Raw genomic sequence first — 15,182 nt, 5'->3', positions numbered from 1 at the left:
AGTAACATATGTTGACTTTATTTCTAAGGTTTGCTCTGAAGCAGGAGAGATTTGATAACCTGGGCCAGTGGAAGTACAATGACGCCACTAACACAGAGTGGAACAAGAGAGCACTCTCATGGCCTGTCAAAGAAGATGGTAGCCTGAATGAGGTGAATACATCATAGACAGTCAATTTAATTGTTTCAACAAGGAAGTTTACTTAGGGAGTGAATTCAATATTTATTTGTTTTATACAATATAAAATGGTTTTGGGCAGTTTACGCTTTATAAACCGCAAAGTTAACGTATCAATCTTGTATACTCTTAATTGTAGATTAAAACGGTCATTTGACCTTAAAAAATAGCATCAAATTGTACCAAATTCAAACATAATGTCAGGCAGATTGATAAGTTTTTGATGTTAGTCTTACCATATGTAAGCTACATTCTTTACATGATATAAAATAATTTTTTAGCCAATCAAAAGGAATGTTACAACAAGAAAAAGATCATTCCATCGTTTATAAAAATAGCATAAGTTAATATCAAACACCAAATTATGCTATCCATTTTTAATACAGGTGACACTTGATGGCTCAAACTTTGATCTCTCAAAATTATTGATCTCTCGAATTGAAGTCACGGTCCCAATTTTTTTTTTTTTGTAACTAAGCAAATTTACTCTCAATCTCTTGGACCTCTGATCTCTCAAAGTTCTTGATCTCTCGAAGTAAAACCTGGGTCCTGTTATACATATTTCATTGTTTCTCACTCTTGATAACTCGAAGTGGTGGCTGCGTGTACACATGCGACCGATCAAGCGTATGATTAGCTCCACGGGGACTTAACCTGATGATCAAGTGAATGTCTGGGGTTAGCGTGGTTGTGTTAATTGTTGACTAATAGGAGCTCCAAACCATTGATTGCCTAAAACTGTTTTTGTTGTCTGTATTATGTTACATGAGGTCAATGATAAAAATTTCAAGATTATTCATCTTGAATCTATTTTATGTATTTTAAAGATTTTTCCAATCGTGTGCCAGCCAGTGAAGAGTAAATACAACCATAAAGATGTAAAATGATATGAAAAAACATATAGAAACCTAAGTTTTGCAATTACATTTCAACAGAAAGTTTTTAAGAGAAAAAAAGAAAATGATGAAAAAATTAGTCCGAATTTCCTCTGTTTTAATATTAATCTACCTTTGTCGGAGCATATCTTCCTCAAATAAACAAATCATTGATATCAATATCGATATTTGTTAATAACGTGTTATTTTGTGTTTATAAAACAACTTTGGACTACAGATATTGAACTTTGTAAAAATATTTTTTGAAATCTCAAACCCTGAGTAAATGTAATCCTTAAAACCTTTTATATAATTTTTTGTTTTAATGACGTCATTTCCGTTCGGGAGATACTGACGTTTTAGCGATTTTTAGAGGGTCGGTTTGTCCTGCTATCTCCTCTTAAACGAAAAAAGATATTGAATATAAATTTTCAGGGATTGTAGACGAAAGATTGTACATGTGTTTAAAGGCATTTATGGTTGTCTGGCTTCAAAGGCATCGAAGCTCGCCTGGACCCGAAAATTGAGTTTAAAAAAACGACGTGATTTTGAATGGTTTTTGTTCTTTATCTCCTTTCCTGAAAATATTTTAACATAACTTATAGAGCAAATGAAATCTATATTTACAAGAGCTTTCATTTGATATCAAGAAAAAGGGGCTGACCCTTCAATTTTCTTATTCTTCTTTTTCTTCTCATTCTTCATCCAAATTTTGTCCAGGCCGTAACTTAAATACCCTTTGACATCAAGACTTCAAACTTGGAACTTAGGTAGATGGTATTGAGAAGAAGTGCACGCCACCAAAATGTTTGACCTTGACCAATTTTGTTCTTCAAGGTCAAATGTTTTATAAATAATATTGTCTGGACCATAACACAAGACTCCTTCAACATACAGACTTTTAACTTAGCTGAACCCTACCAAAAAATTTTTTACCTTGACCTAAAATTTTTATTTCAAGGTCAAATTAGGAAAAACTGTTCATCTCCTGAATACACTTTGACAGAAGGACTTCAAACTTTAAACCAAGAACAATATTAATACACTGAGGTCTACTATTGATTAATATTTGACCTTGACCTTGTTTTTATTCAAGGTCACATTAAGAAAAAATAATAAAATTTTGTCTGGGTTGTAACTTTAATACCCTTTGACATTAAGACTTAAAACTTAAAACATAGATAGATGGTATTGAGTAAGACTGCTTAGCACCATAATTTTTCACCTTAACCAATCTTGTGTCAAAAGGTAATTCATTTTCTAAAAAATAATGTACGGATCATAACATGAGATTCCTTGAACATACAGACTTTAAACTTGAATGACAGATAGATAGTAAGTATCCTAGATGAAACCTACCAAATTTTTTGACCTAGGCCATATTTGTTCAAGGCCAAATTAGAAAAAAACATTCTCATCTTTATTTAAATATACTTAGACAGAAGGATTTCAAACTGTAAACAAAGAACTAAATTACCATGAGACATACTGTTGTTAATTTTTTTACCTTGACCCTTTTCCTAACTCAAGGTCAAATAAAGAAAAAAAAAAGACCATAACGTCAAAATTCTTTGACAGAGAGACTTTAAACTTAAAACATAGTTTGATGATCTAGCGAAGTGAACCAAACCCAACTTTTTGACCTTGACCTATTTGGATCTTGGGTTCAATTATCATGAAAATATTCCTTACAATAATGACTTGTATCATATATGGATGATATATAACAAATAGCTGACATCATTCTTTTTCACTTGATAAATTTGTCCCATATTACAATCCTTGGGAAGAAGGGGAGACATGTGGTTTTTTTTGTTAAAAAAAACAATACCCATTAGTTTGTTTCTGGTCTACTAATTTCAACAACTTGTTGCATTTATGGTAAATTAAACCGCTCTTTATTTGAAATATTCTGTGATAAAAAAAATAGGAAATGCTTAAAAGTTTTTTAAAGTTTTAAAAACACTTAATAAACACAAAACTAAGTTCTGTAGTGTTGAAATTGAAGTAAAGAAAGAGAAAATATGGATGAAACTATGTTAGACTATCCTTCCATGTGACAAATATAAACGTCCCACTTCTCTAATTTTGGAACCAAAATGACAGAATCAAAAATTTCCAGATTTTTTTTTTTAACTTTTGATCTCTTGAATTCTTGATCTCTCAAAGTTTAGTCATGGTCCCCTGAAGTTTGAGTAATTGAGATTCACCTGTAAATGTATGTCACGATATATGTTTCCTGACCTCACAATATGATTGACTTCATTTGTTACAACAGACTCCTTTATGATATCTTTGCTTTATAAACATGATCATGGCAACCATCTACTATTTTGTAGGAATATGATTGGCCAATGGAAGGTTTTCTCCTTCCTAATGCCCCTCCCCTGCACAAGCCTCTATCCAAACTGGCAATGTCTGGAAGTAAGTACCTTCAAAAGCACTAATGTTAAATACTCGTCTATGGTTTTCTTTGTCTGAAGATCAGAAGATCACCCCAGAAATATGATCACCAAAAAATGGTTTATTTATGGTAATATTTACTGGTACATGTACCAGTTTTAAAATGGACCAAAAATATGAATTTTATTAAAACTCAATCTAATGTGTGACCCTCCATTTTGCAGTGGCTCCCCTGAGACTGATGGCAATGAAGAATGGAGAAAGGGATGCCAGACTAGCCATGCCTTGTGTGGGACCAAATCTCACAAATGTAAATTTACATTATTGAATCATATCGAGAATGTAGGCTCTGTATATAAAGTATCAGAAGAGTTAAAAGTTAATTACAAGAATGTGAATAATTTCCAAAAAGTTTAATTAAGGAGTCAATTAAGTTTTGGATTAAACCAATTGATCAATTAATTGCTGTTGATTTATCTAACATTTGGCTTTAAAGTTATAAGATCAGATGAAAGGAAATATTTATCTAGCCAGAATACATTTGTATCATGCTGGATTTGTTTTTTCTGTTCAGATGTTGAAGGATTTGAACAAAGAGAAAGGAGGCAAATCTGGAAAGAAACACAAACAACACTCCAAGCTTGTGGAAAAAGATGTTCCTGTCCCAGAGACTGATAATGTGGAGGAAGATATTAATCTCCACTGTGTGGATAGAACTGTCCGCGAACTGGAGTTTGTCATGGTAGGAACCAGTCATTTATATACCCCCGCTCCAAAGTAGAAGAGGGTATACTGTTTACCCTTGTCTGTCTGTCTGTCCATCTGTCTTTCCATTATGTGAGGGCAACTTCATTTTGGAAATACATATTTTATACAATTTTGGTATTTATTTTTCTAAATAAAATACTGCAAGCAAAAATTATCAACTAAATGCTTGTAAATAGAACATTTTGTTATCCCCTCAGGCAACTTGTTGCAAAGGGGATATAGCATCGCTGATGTGCGTGTATGTGTATGATACCACAGGGTTTTCTCTAAGACCCGGGGAGCGGAGAATTCCCCCGCCTAAAGTGATGTAATTACCCGACTATTTTTGGATTTCAAACACAATCTAGCTATAAGATAGACCCGCAGACTCCCTTCTACTTTTTTATTTCTTTCTTCTACTTCAATTTTTAGAGACAAACCTGGTATGTGTGTGTGTTCAGCTTGGAAGCAAGTTTAAAAGAAAACCCTTGCTCAGATATTTATCACATTTCGTACACATATTTGGCATAGTAAAAGGACAAACCCTATTAATTTTCAAGTCAATTAGTTGAGTACATTTTGATATATTGTTAAAATAACACAATTTTAAACAAATTTTATGTACGACTCGACAATAACTACTTCCGCTTCTCTTTTGTGAAACCAAAGTGAAAGTAATTAGTTCAGATCAAGAATTTGATATTTTTTGCCAATGGATTTAGATCTAGTACAGGTAAAGAAAAATTAGTTTACATAACTATATATTCCTAAATAATGCATCCCCCACACAATAACTCATGTAGCGAGGGATGCTCCGCCGTTGTTTCTATTTGCATCTTGCTATGCAACGTTTGAATAGAATTGTCTTTAAGTCTTTTCTGAATGATTGGTTGACAATTACGACTGTTTAAATTACTTTGGTCATTCCACATGTAACCAAGTCCCAAATTATTAAATTGATCCTTAATAAATTTTGCCAAGCTTTGATAATTTTGCCTTTTCTTTCACATATACAATATGACCAGTCATAAGCAGCTCTTGATATACAATTGTCTGTCTGCAATACTGTAGATTCCTTATTTTACGCGAGTACTTAATTCCGCGATTCAACGATTTACCATCAAATCGCGAGAACATAAAATCGCGAATGGCGAAATTTCATCATAGTTTCATGTAGGTTACATGTCTCCCAAAATTAAAAGCGAGATTTTAGAATTCGCGAGACGGGCTTCTCGCGATTTTACGCGGATATTAATTCCTCGCGTTTAATTAGGAATTTACAGTAATGTTAACCAGAACTTAAAAATTCGATAAAAACGAATGAGATATAAGGGTAGACACCCAGTCTCAAAGTATAACAAAGTTGTATTTGCAGTTTTACAAACACCAAGCACAAAGCGTAAAAACTCAAGGTGGACCTTTTCAATATCTTGTCCTATGTGGGAACCCTAAACCTCACATCCATAATTTAGATGCTACACACATACAGGTAACTCTCAATAATTCAAAGTCCATAGGACCGAGGAAAAACTTCGAGGTATCAAGAGTTTGAGTTTTCAAGAGTTCGGAATTTTCCGGGTTGACTGTCGGGCTTTAAAATTAGTCTTACCGGATGTTATAATTGAGCCATTTATTTAGTGCGAACCTTACGCACTTTCTTAAACGTTTTCTTTTCAGTTAATTATACAAACCTGGATGTTTTAAAACTAAATAGAAACAATTATTAAATAAATTCATGATACACTCTAATTATTTATATTATGCATCATATTATGATCAGACTGCTCAGTACTACTGGACTGCAAGACAACAAGTCGTAAATTAGATAACTGAATATCACCCATTGTTCCCCCTGTACAGGTCCTCCACAAGCTGTAAGAACTTGTTGAGCAATAATCATTATCAGGACAATGATGCTGATAAGCATAATTTCTACAGTTTTATAATTCTAAAATTTTGACCATGGCTCAAAATTATCCTTTCGTCTCAATTAATTTTTCATTTTCACTGTGTCTCAAAATTATCGTAAAACGGTCGGTGTTAATTATAGATTTGGTATCGTCATGGTCAATCATCAAACAATTATCACCTTGCAGGACAAGTGTCGCCTGAATAAACAACCCGTGACACGGGTCCCGCGTCTAACGCCTGGAGCCATTTAATTGACCAAGTAGATGTAATTAGGTAACGCTTGGATATACACAGCCACTTTGAGGTATCGAGAGTAAAAAACTATAGATAATGAATTATGGGACTGCAGTTTCACTTCGAGAGATCAAGGGTTTTGAGGGATCAAGAGTTTGGGAAATCAAGAGTAAATTTGCTTAGTTACCAGTATATAGGGAAAAAAATCGGGACTCAAGACTCACTTTGAGTGATCGAAGTTTGAGCCATCGAGAGTTACCTGTAGGTATCAAAAATAGAAAACAAAATACAATGGTTTAAATAAAGCTGATTAATTGTTGATTTGAGAGCAAACATGGCTTTGCGACCCTGTGCCGCTAATTGTTTTTGAGTGGTAAAAAATTTACCGTTATAATTGAACACAACGCCTAGGTAAACAAACTGGTCCACTATTTCTAAATTTTTACCGTTATAAAGCCATTTCTCATTGGTGCGGTAATTTCCACCATTTCTAAAAATAACAACTTTAGTCTTAGATACATTTACATCTAGGTTCCATTCATTTGTATAAAACTGTAAAGTATTCAACATGCTCTGTAGCTCATCAATTGATTCAGAAAACAATACCATGCCATCCACATACATAAGAAGATAAAGATTTAATAATTGCAGGTCAGTAGGAGCAGTACCTTTTTAGCTCACCTGAACCGAAGGTTCAAGTGAGCTTTTCTGATCACCCGTTGTCCGTCGTCCGTCCGTCTGTAAACTTTTCACATTTTTGACTTCTACTCAAAAACCTATGGGCCAAATTTAACTAAACTTAATACAAAGCATCCTTATGAAAAGGGGATTCTAAATTGTTAAAATAAAGGGTACAACCCTTTTTAAAGGGGAGATAATTACGAAACAGTGAAAAAAGGGTGCATGTCTTTAAAAATCTTCTCAAGAACCACTGCACAAGAAATGTCAATATTTACACAAAAGCTTGTATATATAGTGAAGATTCTAAATTGTAAAAATCGTGACCCCTCACTAAAACTGGGGCCCCAGGCGGGGTTCAAAATTTAACATGGAAATACATTGGAAAAATGTTTAAAAATCTTCTTCTCAAGAACCACTGCACCGGATATGCCAATATTTACATAAAAGCTTGTATATATAGTGAAGATTCTCAATTGTAAAAATTGTGAACCCCGGACCAAAACTGGGGCCCCAGGCGGGGTTCAAAGTTTAACATTGAAATACATTGGAAAAATGTTTAAAAATCTTCTTCTCAAGAACCACTGCACCAGAAATGCCAATATTTACACAAAAGCTTGTATATATAGTGAAGATTCTAATTGTAAAAATTGTGACCCCCGGACCAAAACTGGGGCCCCAGGCGGGGTTCAAAGTTTAACATAGAACTCCATAGGATAAATGTTTAAAAATCTTCTTCTCAAGAACCACTGCACCAGAAAAGCAAATATTCAAACAAAAGCTTTTATATATAGTGAACATTCTAAATTGTAAAAATTGTGACTCCCGGACCAAAACTGGGGCCCCAGGCGGGGTTCAAAGTTTAACATAAAAATCCATAGGATAAATGTTTAAAAATGTCCTTCTCAAAAACCACTGCACCAGAAATGCCAACATTTACACAAAAACTTGTATATATAGTGAAGATTCAAAATTATAAAAATCGTGACTCTCAGACCAAAACTGGGGCCCCAAGAGGGGTTCAAATTTTAACATAGAAATCCATAGGATAAATGTTTAAAAAATCTTCATATCAAGAACCACTGCACCAGAAATGCCATCATTTACACAAAAGCTTTTATATATAGTGAACATTCTAAATTGTAAAAATTGTGACCCCAGGACCAAAAATGGGGCCCCTGGCGGGGTTCAAAGTTTTACATGTATAAGAAAAATGTTTAAAAATCTTCTTCTCAAGAACTACAATGCAACAGTTTGGGATATCACTATGCATACATCCTTGGCAATTGTAGATTCTAAAGTGTTAAAATCATGACCCTCGGAGTAATACTGGGGCATCAAGAGGGGTTCAACATTTAACATAGATATATATATGAAACATGTTTTAAAAAAAATCTTTTCCGAGAACTACAATGTCATACTTTGTGATATTACTTTACTTGGATCCTCAAATAGTGAAAACTTTAAATTATAGAAGCGATCTAATACTGGAGCCCCAGGAGAAGGGGTTCAATGTTTCACATAGAAAGATAGGAGGGAACATTTTTAAAATCTTAATGGAGGAGAACTACAATGCTTCAATTTGTGAGATTACTATGCAAGCATTCTCAAATTGTAAAGTTTCTAAATTGTGGAAGCCGTGACCCCCAGACTAATATTGGGGCCCAAGAAGGGGATCAAAATTAACATAGATATATATATAGGGAACATGTTTAAAAATCTTCTTCTCAAGAACTACAGTGCAACAGTTTGTGAGATTACTATGCAAGCGTCATTGGCTATTGTAGATACTAAATTGGTAGAATCGTGACCCCCGGACTAATACTGTGGCCCCAAGACCCCCAGACCAATACTGAGGCCCCAAGAGGGGTTCAAAGTTTAACATAGAAATATATATGGAAAATGTTTAAAAATTTTCTTCTTGAGAACTACAATGCTACAGTTTGTGAGATTACAATGCAAGGATCCTCAAATAATGTAGTTGTTAAAGCCAACCATAAACCCCGGACCAATACTGGGGCCCCAGAAAGGGGTTCAAAGTTTAAAATAGAAATAACATACATGTATGCTATGAAATAGAATGTTACAAGGAACTGTTGTTCAGGTGAGCGATGTGGCCCATGGGCCTCTTGTTTTATAAATTCATTTTCAAGATCATTTACATATAATACAAACAACATGGGAGTCAACACTTCTCCATGTAAAAGACCAACATGATTTTCAAAGAAATTAGAAATACAACCAGAAGATTTAACACACATTCTAATTGTGGAATACGTTGAACGAATTACTGCAAGTAACTTTCCCTGTATACTGTAATACTCAAATTTCCTGTACAATTTCTCCCTATTGATAGAGTCAAAGGCCTTCTTATAATCAACAAAACAATAGTCAAACCATTTGTTAGTTTGAAGTGCTTGTGAAACCAGACAATGAAGTGCAAAAATTGCTTCTGTAGTACCTAACATAGGTTGAAAACCGAACTGTGCATTTGTGACAATGCTATTAGAAGATGCCCATAATATAAGTCTACGATTTAATATTGAGGTGAACATTTTACAAAAACAGCTGATAAGACTTATACCTCGGTAATTGTTGGGGTCACCCTGGGTCACCCTTTTTAAAAATACGAACAATAAGCGTATTTGACCATTGCATAGGAAAATAACCGGATGATAGAATACGATTAAAAATACTATGTAAATATGGCATAAGTATACCCTTGAATTCTATAAAATATTAATTCAAAATATAATCAAGACCATGCAATTTGTCTCTTTTAAGATTGTCTATACATATGTAGCATCCGATATTTCTTTTTCAGAAATTTCAATGTCTAATTCTTCAAACACGGTAGGCCTGGTGTCTACCAAGGACCTTTCATAGCAGATGCTTGAAATTTTAACACACTATTTGTTTAGGCATGCCATATAGTGGGATATTTTTTTGTACCAATCAGACGTCAACTTCCTGTTAAATGACGTCTTTGTTTATTTTTAGCCTAAATTTTAAACAAATTTTCTTTAAAGATTTCTCAGCAACTATGAATTGCAGATGCTTGAAATTTTAACAAACTATTTGTTTAGGCATGCCATATTGTGGGATATATTTTTGAACCAATCGGACGTCAACTTCATGTTAAATGACGACTTTTTTTATTTTTAGTCTAAATTTTCAAACAAATTTTTGTCAAAGATTTCTCAGTAACTATAAATTGCAGATGCTTGAAATTTTAACACACTATTTATTTAGGCATGCCATATTGTGGGATATATTTTTGTACCAATCAGACGTAAACTTCCTGTTAAATGAAGACTTTAAGGGGGTATTACTAGTGAGCATTGGCTCACAGATAGCATTGGCTCACAGATATCTTGTTGTTTGCATTTTCCCATTTTATGTTTTGTGTCTAAAATCATTTTGAGGATTTAAAATTGAATCTAATTATTATATAGCTTGTTTTCCTAGACTACAAGTGAAAATTAAATAATTCATTTTAAGAAACAAAATTGTATTTTCAACCTTTTCTTCAATTTCAAATACACATTTTATCTTTATTTTCAACCCTTTCCCTCAACTTTAACCCTTTCCTTCATATTTCAAAACATTTTTTATCTCTTTAAAAGTTTTTGGATAACTGCACAAGCCTTTTGAACTTGCCTTTTGCTGCAAGACGACTGTTTGACAGCAAGGGAAATGAACACTTCAGTCTAGTCAATCTGCGTCGAGATGACCTAGTTTATGTGTCCTGCGGGGAGGGCTGGATGGACCCCAAACTGTCCAAGGACCAACAGCAGAGACGCATCTTGTTGTCCCAGCTGTCTCAGGACATCGCCAAGATCAGACAATACATCTCACTCCGAAATCCAGAGAGTAGGCACCTTATGAAACAGAATCTTTTTTTATTGTCTAGCATTTAAGCTTCTAGCATCAAAAAATACATTTGCATTGTGTCTGCATGTTCAATCCTTATTTTATGCAAAACATTCATTAAAATTTAATTAATACAGTTCACAACATTCAGAATTTCAAAATTTGCAAAGGATGCTTCTTGCAATTTTAAAGTGGATATTTGTTCTTCATGCTTAATTAGAAATCTACAGTACAGTGATTACTGGTACAGATGTACTACCGGTAACTAGTGAAATACTTTTCTGACTTGAGTTTTGAAAAATTGATTTTATATATTTGACAGAATATGTGTTGGAGATGGAGGGTAATATGGTGGCCAACACCCGTATCATCATCAATCGTCAGTGGAACCTGGAGGAGGAACAAACCGGCAGCAGACGAGAGGCCTTGGCGGAGCACGACAGTCAGATCATGAATGACTCCAGGGCTTCCATTTTTGCAGAAGAGGAAGATGAGGGAAACTTGTAAGAACTGGTTTCATTTCAATGGAAGCAAATTAAACCTCTCACTTATGAAATTGATTTTATTAATAAAAGCAGTGTATTTCATGAAAATGAATAGAATGGGGTGGCAGGTGAATTCTTTTTGTTTAGCAAATTTGTATTTTCAGCCAAACCAAACTTATTATTAATGATTAACTTTGAACTTTGCAGGACCTGCCACGAGATCGCTCACAGGAGATCTGAGCAGAGACTGAACAACCTGAAATGGCCGTGGGAACGACTGCTCAATGTCAGTCAAGACGACGGGTCAGAAGATCCTGACGCCTACAAATTCACAGACAGGGAGATGTATGACAAATACAAGTATGTACATCTATATCCTTGTTATACTCGACTTTGAATGATTATTTCATTAATTCACAGTCAGATTTTATTTAATGAGTCATTAATACACAAGTTTATTAAGCTGCAGTGCATTAGCAAATAGGTACACGTAATGCACATGTACACAATCATAGCGTTTGACTATACGTACACAAATCAATGTTCTCCATGAGCAATTTTCTGAGAACTAGCACAACAGTAAACAATTTTTGTTCACTGTCATTATGAAAAAAAATGTCATTGGTCTTGCATATCACTGAACATCATTTTCTTTATGTTACAATAAAATTATTTCTCAGCAAGCACGTAAATGGTAGTACAGAACCTTTAAAAGTTATCATTTCTAGTTTTTAACAAATTCTTAGATACTGTTGAATCATTGAATTCTGTTATGGCCAATTTAAGTAAATTAAAGTGAATATTTTGACTTACTTTTGTGTTTTATTATACCCCCGCTTCCATAACCTTGTGAGATTCTGTCCGTCTGTCCTTCTGTCTGTCTGTCTGTCTGTCTGTTCGTAACACAAATTTTCGTCAAAGATTTTTCAGCAACTATCTATCGTAAATTCTTGAAATTTTAACACACTATTTGTTTAGGCATGCCATATCGTGGGATTTTTTTTTTACTATTTGGACATCAACTTCCTGTTAAATGACGATTTTTTCAGCCTAAATTTTGAAACAAATTTTCATCAAAGATTTCTCAGCATCTATTAATTGCAGATGCTTGAAATTTTAACACACTATTTGTTTAGGCATGCCATATTGTGGGATATGTTTTTGTACCAATGGGATGCCAACTTCCTGTTAAATATCGACTTCGCTTATTTTACATATTCACATTAGAGAGGGGTATCACTAGTGAGCATTAGCTCACAGATATCTTGTTGATCATGTAAATTCTAAGGCAAAATCCATTAAAATTGAGCTTCCATAAATTCTAAAGATTTCACAGTAGTTCACTGAAATGAGTGACTTCTGCTCTGTAACTTACTTTGTTTTGGTATCAATGACCAGCAAATGTTCGTGTCAGTTATTCACAGTGCTATTAGCTGAAAGCTAAAACTTGATCATAATAATGACATAAATAAAAGAGCAGTAAAGAGCAGTTCACATTTTGATACTCTCAGAACTGCATAGTACTTTTAATTAAAAGTTTAAGAGAGATATTGCTTTATAAATACTAGCCATCAAATCACACGTTTCCTTTTTCTGTTAATTCTATAAATAAATATGATTTATTTCAGGGATAAAACTGAAAGGTAAAAATAAAAAATATGTACTGTACAGTATTAAGGAAATATCAATCCCTGTTATTAACTGCATTCTTTGTGTAGCATGTATTCTTTCATTATAGAAATAACATAGCATATGAATAAATCTGAATATTGTATTAATTTTAACATCTGTTTGAAATGTTTTAGAGGATAACATATATCATTTATTGATTTGACAGACCCTATCTGTGTTTTCTAATAGTTGTCTCAAAGCTTATGATAAAATCAGACTAAAGTCATTGACAAATTGATGACAAGTGCAAGTGTTTTTTACATAGTTTATTTTACTTATGTGTGTAATTGTGTATGTTTGGTATGTATTAATAACACCTCCGAGTTTTGGCATACTTGAAAGCTGATTTACTGAAGAAAAAAATCTATCATTAGTGTTGAGCTGTGTAAATTTTCCACAGATTCAACCAGTTAGTATCAGACTAGCATTATAAAACATTTCAAAATCGACACTCATGATTTTATACTGAAGAAAAAATCTATCATTAGTGTTGAGCTGTGTAAATTTTCCACAGATTCAACCAGTTAGTATCAGACTAGCATTATAAAACATTTCAAAATTGACTCATGTATATTCATTGTACCCCAATTCACAACAAATAATATGTGTATTCATATTTCAGACCACAGCCATTGCCAAAAATATCTCGCGATACACTTCAGCGATTTGTGTATGAAGATGGGTACATCGCCTGTGCAGCCAACCGTGCCCTAGTGCTAGGCATGCTGGAACAGGAAGGGCGTGTCAACCAGGTGTTGTTGGTCAAACGAAGGCCGGACGACATCAACCAGCGCTGGGTCATCCGCGAAAATGGGTAAGCTTATGAACTGTAAAATCCTTGAGAGTGTGATTGTACAAATCAGTCTTTGAAACTAAGAAAAAGAATGGATCATTGTTTTATTCATTTTTCGTCCTTACATATAATGATTTAAATATGTTTGTATGTTAATATTATGGAATTTGAGTTTCTCCAAGTATTGAAAAGTTGAAACTAGTCATAAGTCATACAAGTACCAATTAGTATTTCTGTTCATTTCTTTATAATCTTGACTTGTAGAGAAATTCGCTCTAAGCATAGCTCTCAAATGGTACTTACTATTGCCATGCCGGCCAATGAACCTTTCTCTGAAGATGAAGAGGGCCGACCTTTGACCTTCAGTGGCTGTGCTGTGACTTTGCAGGCCAGAAAACTGAATGTTTATGGGAAAGCTCATCAGAAATGGAGATATGACGCTGAGACAGGATATATCCATGCCTTTTTCACCAATCCATATGATAAAGGTAAACTAATATGAGCAAGGTGAAGAAAGTCCTTTGACTATTTCCATTATACATGTATATTTATGGTACCTATTGTTGGACAAAAAACATTTCCACCTGACTCATATCCCACAAAACACAACCTAATTAACCTTGAAAATATTAATAATATTTTGGGTTTTTTTAATTTAGAAATCACGGCTGCCAACCATGCAGACATCTGTACATATGCTATTTCCCACGACAGCAAGATAGATCAACCTGTAAGTTGAAAATATTGAAATGTAGTTAATGAATATCGTGTTTTGCAATTTAATAGGGATGGCAATATTAACTGTCACTCAAAACAATGGGAACTGGTTACAAAAATCAGTAATCAATTAGTCATATAAAATTTTAAATTATATATGTGACATTTAAATTTTTTTTTTATATGTGTAACCAGTTTATAGGTCAGAACAAGTTGGGATTTACCCACTTGCAAATTGATTGCCATCCCTTCTACCACTATTTATATATACCTGATCTGATGTTTAAGGGGAAAATAATATTAATACACTGTACTTAACAGGTATATTCACATGTCTTTTCATTAGGGATATCTAGCAGAAGTTCCTGTACAGTCCAGTTCAGACAGGGTCACGATTAAGAATATCACTGTGTGCACTTCTTGTGCTCGAGCCATGAGAGGGCGTTACAAGCTACAAAAACTACCAGCGAGAACAGAGTTTTCTTGTGCAATGGGAGAAGGTGAGCAACATAGCATAACACGTCTTTAAGAATCAGAAATGGCCTACTGTGGTTTCATAAATTTTTGTTGGCATCAAATTTCATGAATTTAATGACAATCAGTTTTATGGTGGTGTAA

The 15,182-nt window shown here is 33.9% G+C and overlaps 1 protein-coding gene across 4 annotated transcripts in view; it reads left to right on the top strand.

Moving 5' to 3' along the window:
• LOC105317322 (doublecortin domain-containing protein 1) overlaps positions 1–15,182 on the top strand; it is a 77,144-nt gene that overhangs the window by 42,084 nt on the left and 19,878 nt on the right. For 3 of the 4 annotated variants that reach the window (XM_066085689.1, XM_034470784.2, XM_034470787.2), the window contains 12 exons: positions 29–152; positions 3,392–3,476; positions 3,680–3,765; positions 4,030–4,197; positions 10,652–10,898; positions 11,221–11,401; positions 11,591–11,743; positions 13,012–13,026; positions 13,677–13,868; positions 14,112–14,335; positions 14,507–14,577; positions 14,911–15,064. In XM_066085689.1, the coding sequence (XP_065941761.1) occupies positions 29–152; positions 3,392–3,476; positions 3,680–3,765; positions 4,030–4,197; positions 10,652–10,898; positions 11,221–11,401; positions 11,591–11,743; positions 13,012–13,026; positions 13,677–13,868; positions 14,112–14,335; positions 14,507–14,577; positions 14,911–15,064 (1,700 nt within the window). The remainder of the gene's footprint in view (positions 1–28; positions 153–3,391; positions 3,477–3,679; positions 3,766–4,029; positions 4,198–10,651; positions 10,899–11,220; positions 11,402–11,590; positions 11,744–13,011; positions 13,027–13,676; positions 13,869–14,111; positions 14,336–14,506; positions 14,578–14,910; positions 15,065–15,182) is intronic. The other variant, XM_066085688.1, reaches the window with a different exon arrangement.

The sequence above is a fragment of the Magallana gigas genome, chromosome 5 (assembly GCF_963853765.1).
Source record: "Magallana gigas chromosome 5, xbMagGiga1.1, whole genome shotgun sequence".
Classification (NCBI taxonomy): domain Eukaryota; kingdom Metazoa; phylum Mollusca; class Bivalvia; order Ostreida; family Ostreidae; genus Magallana; species Magallana gigas.
This window is presented reverse-complemented; position numbering and strand designations above follow the sequence as displayed.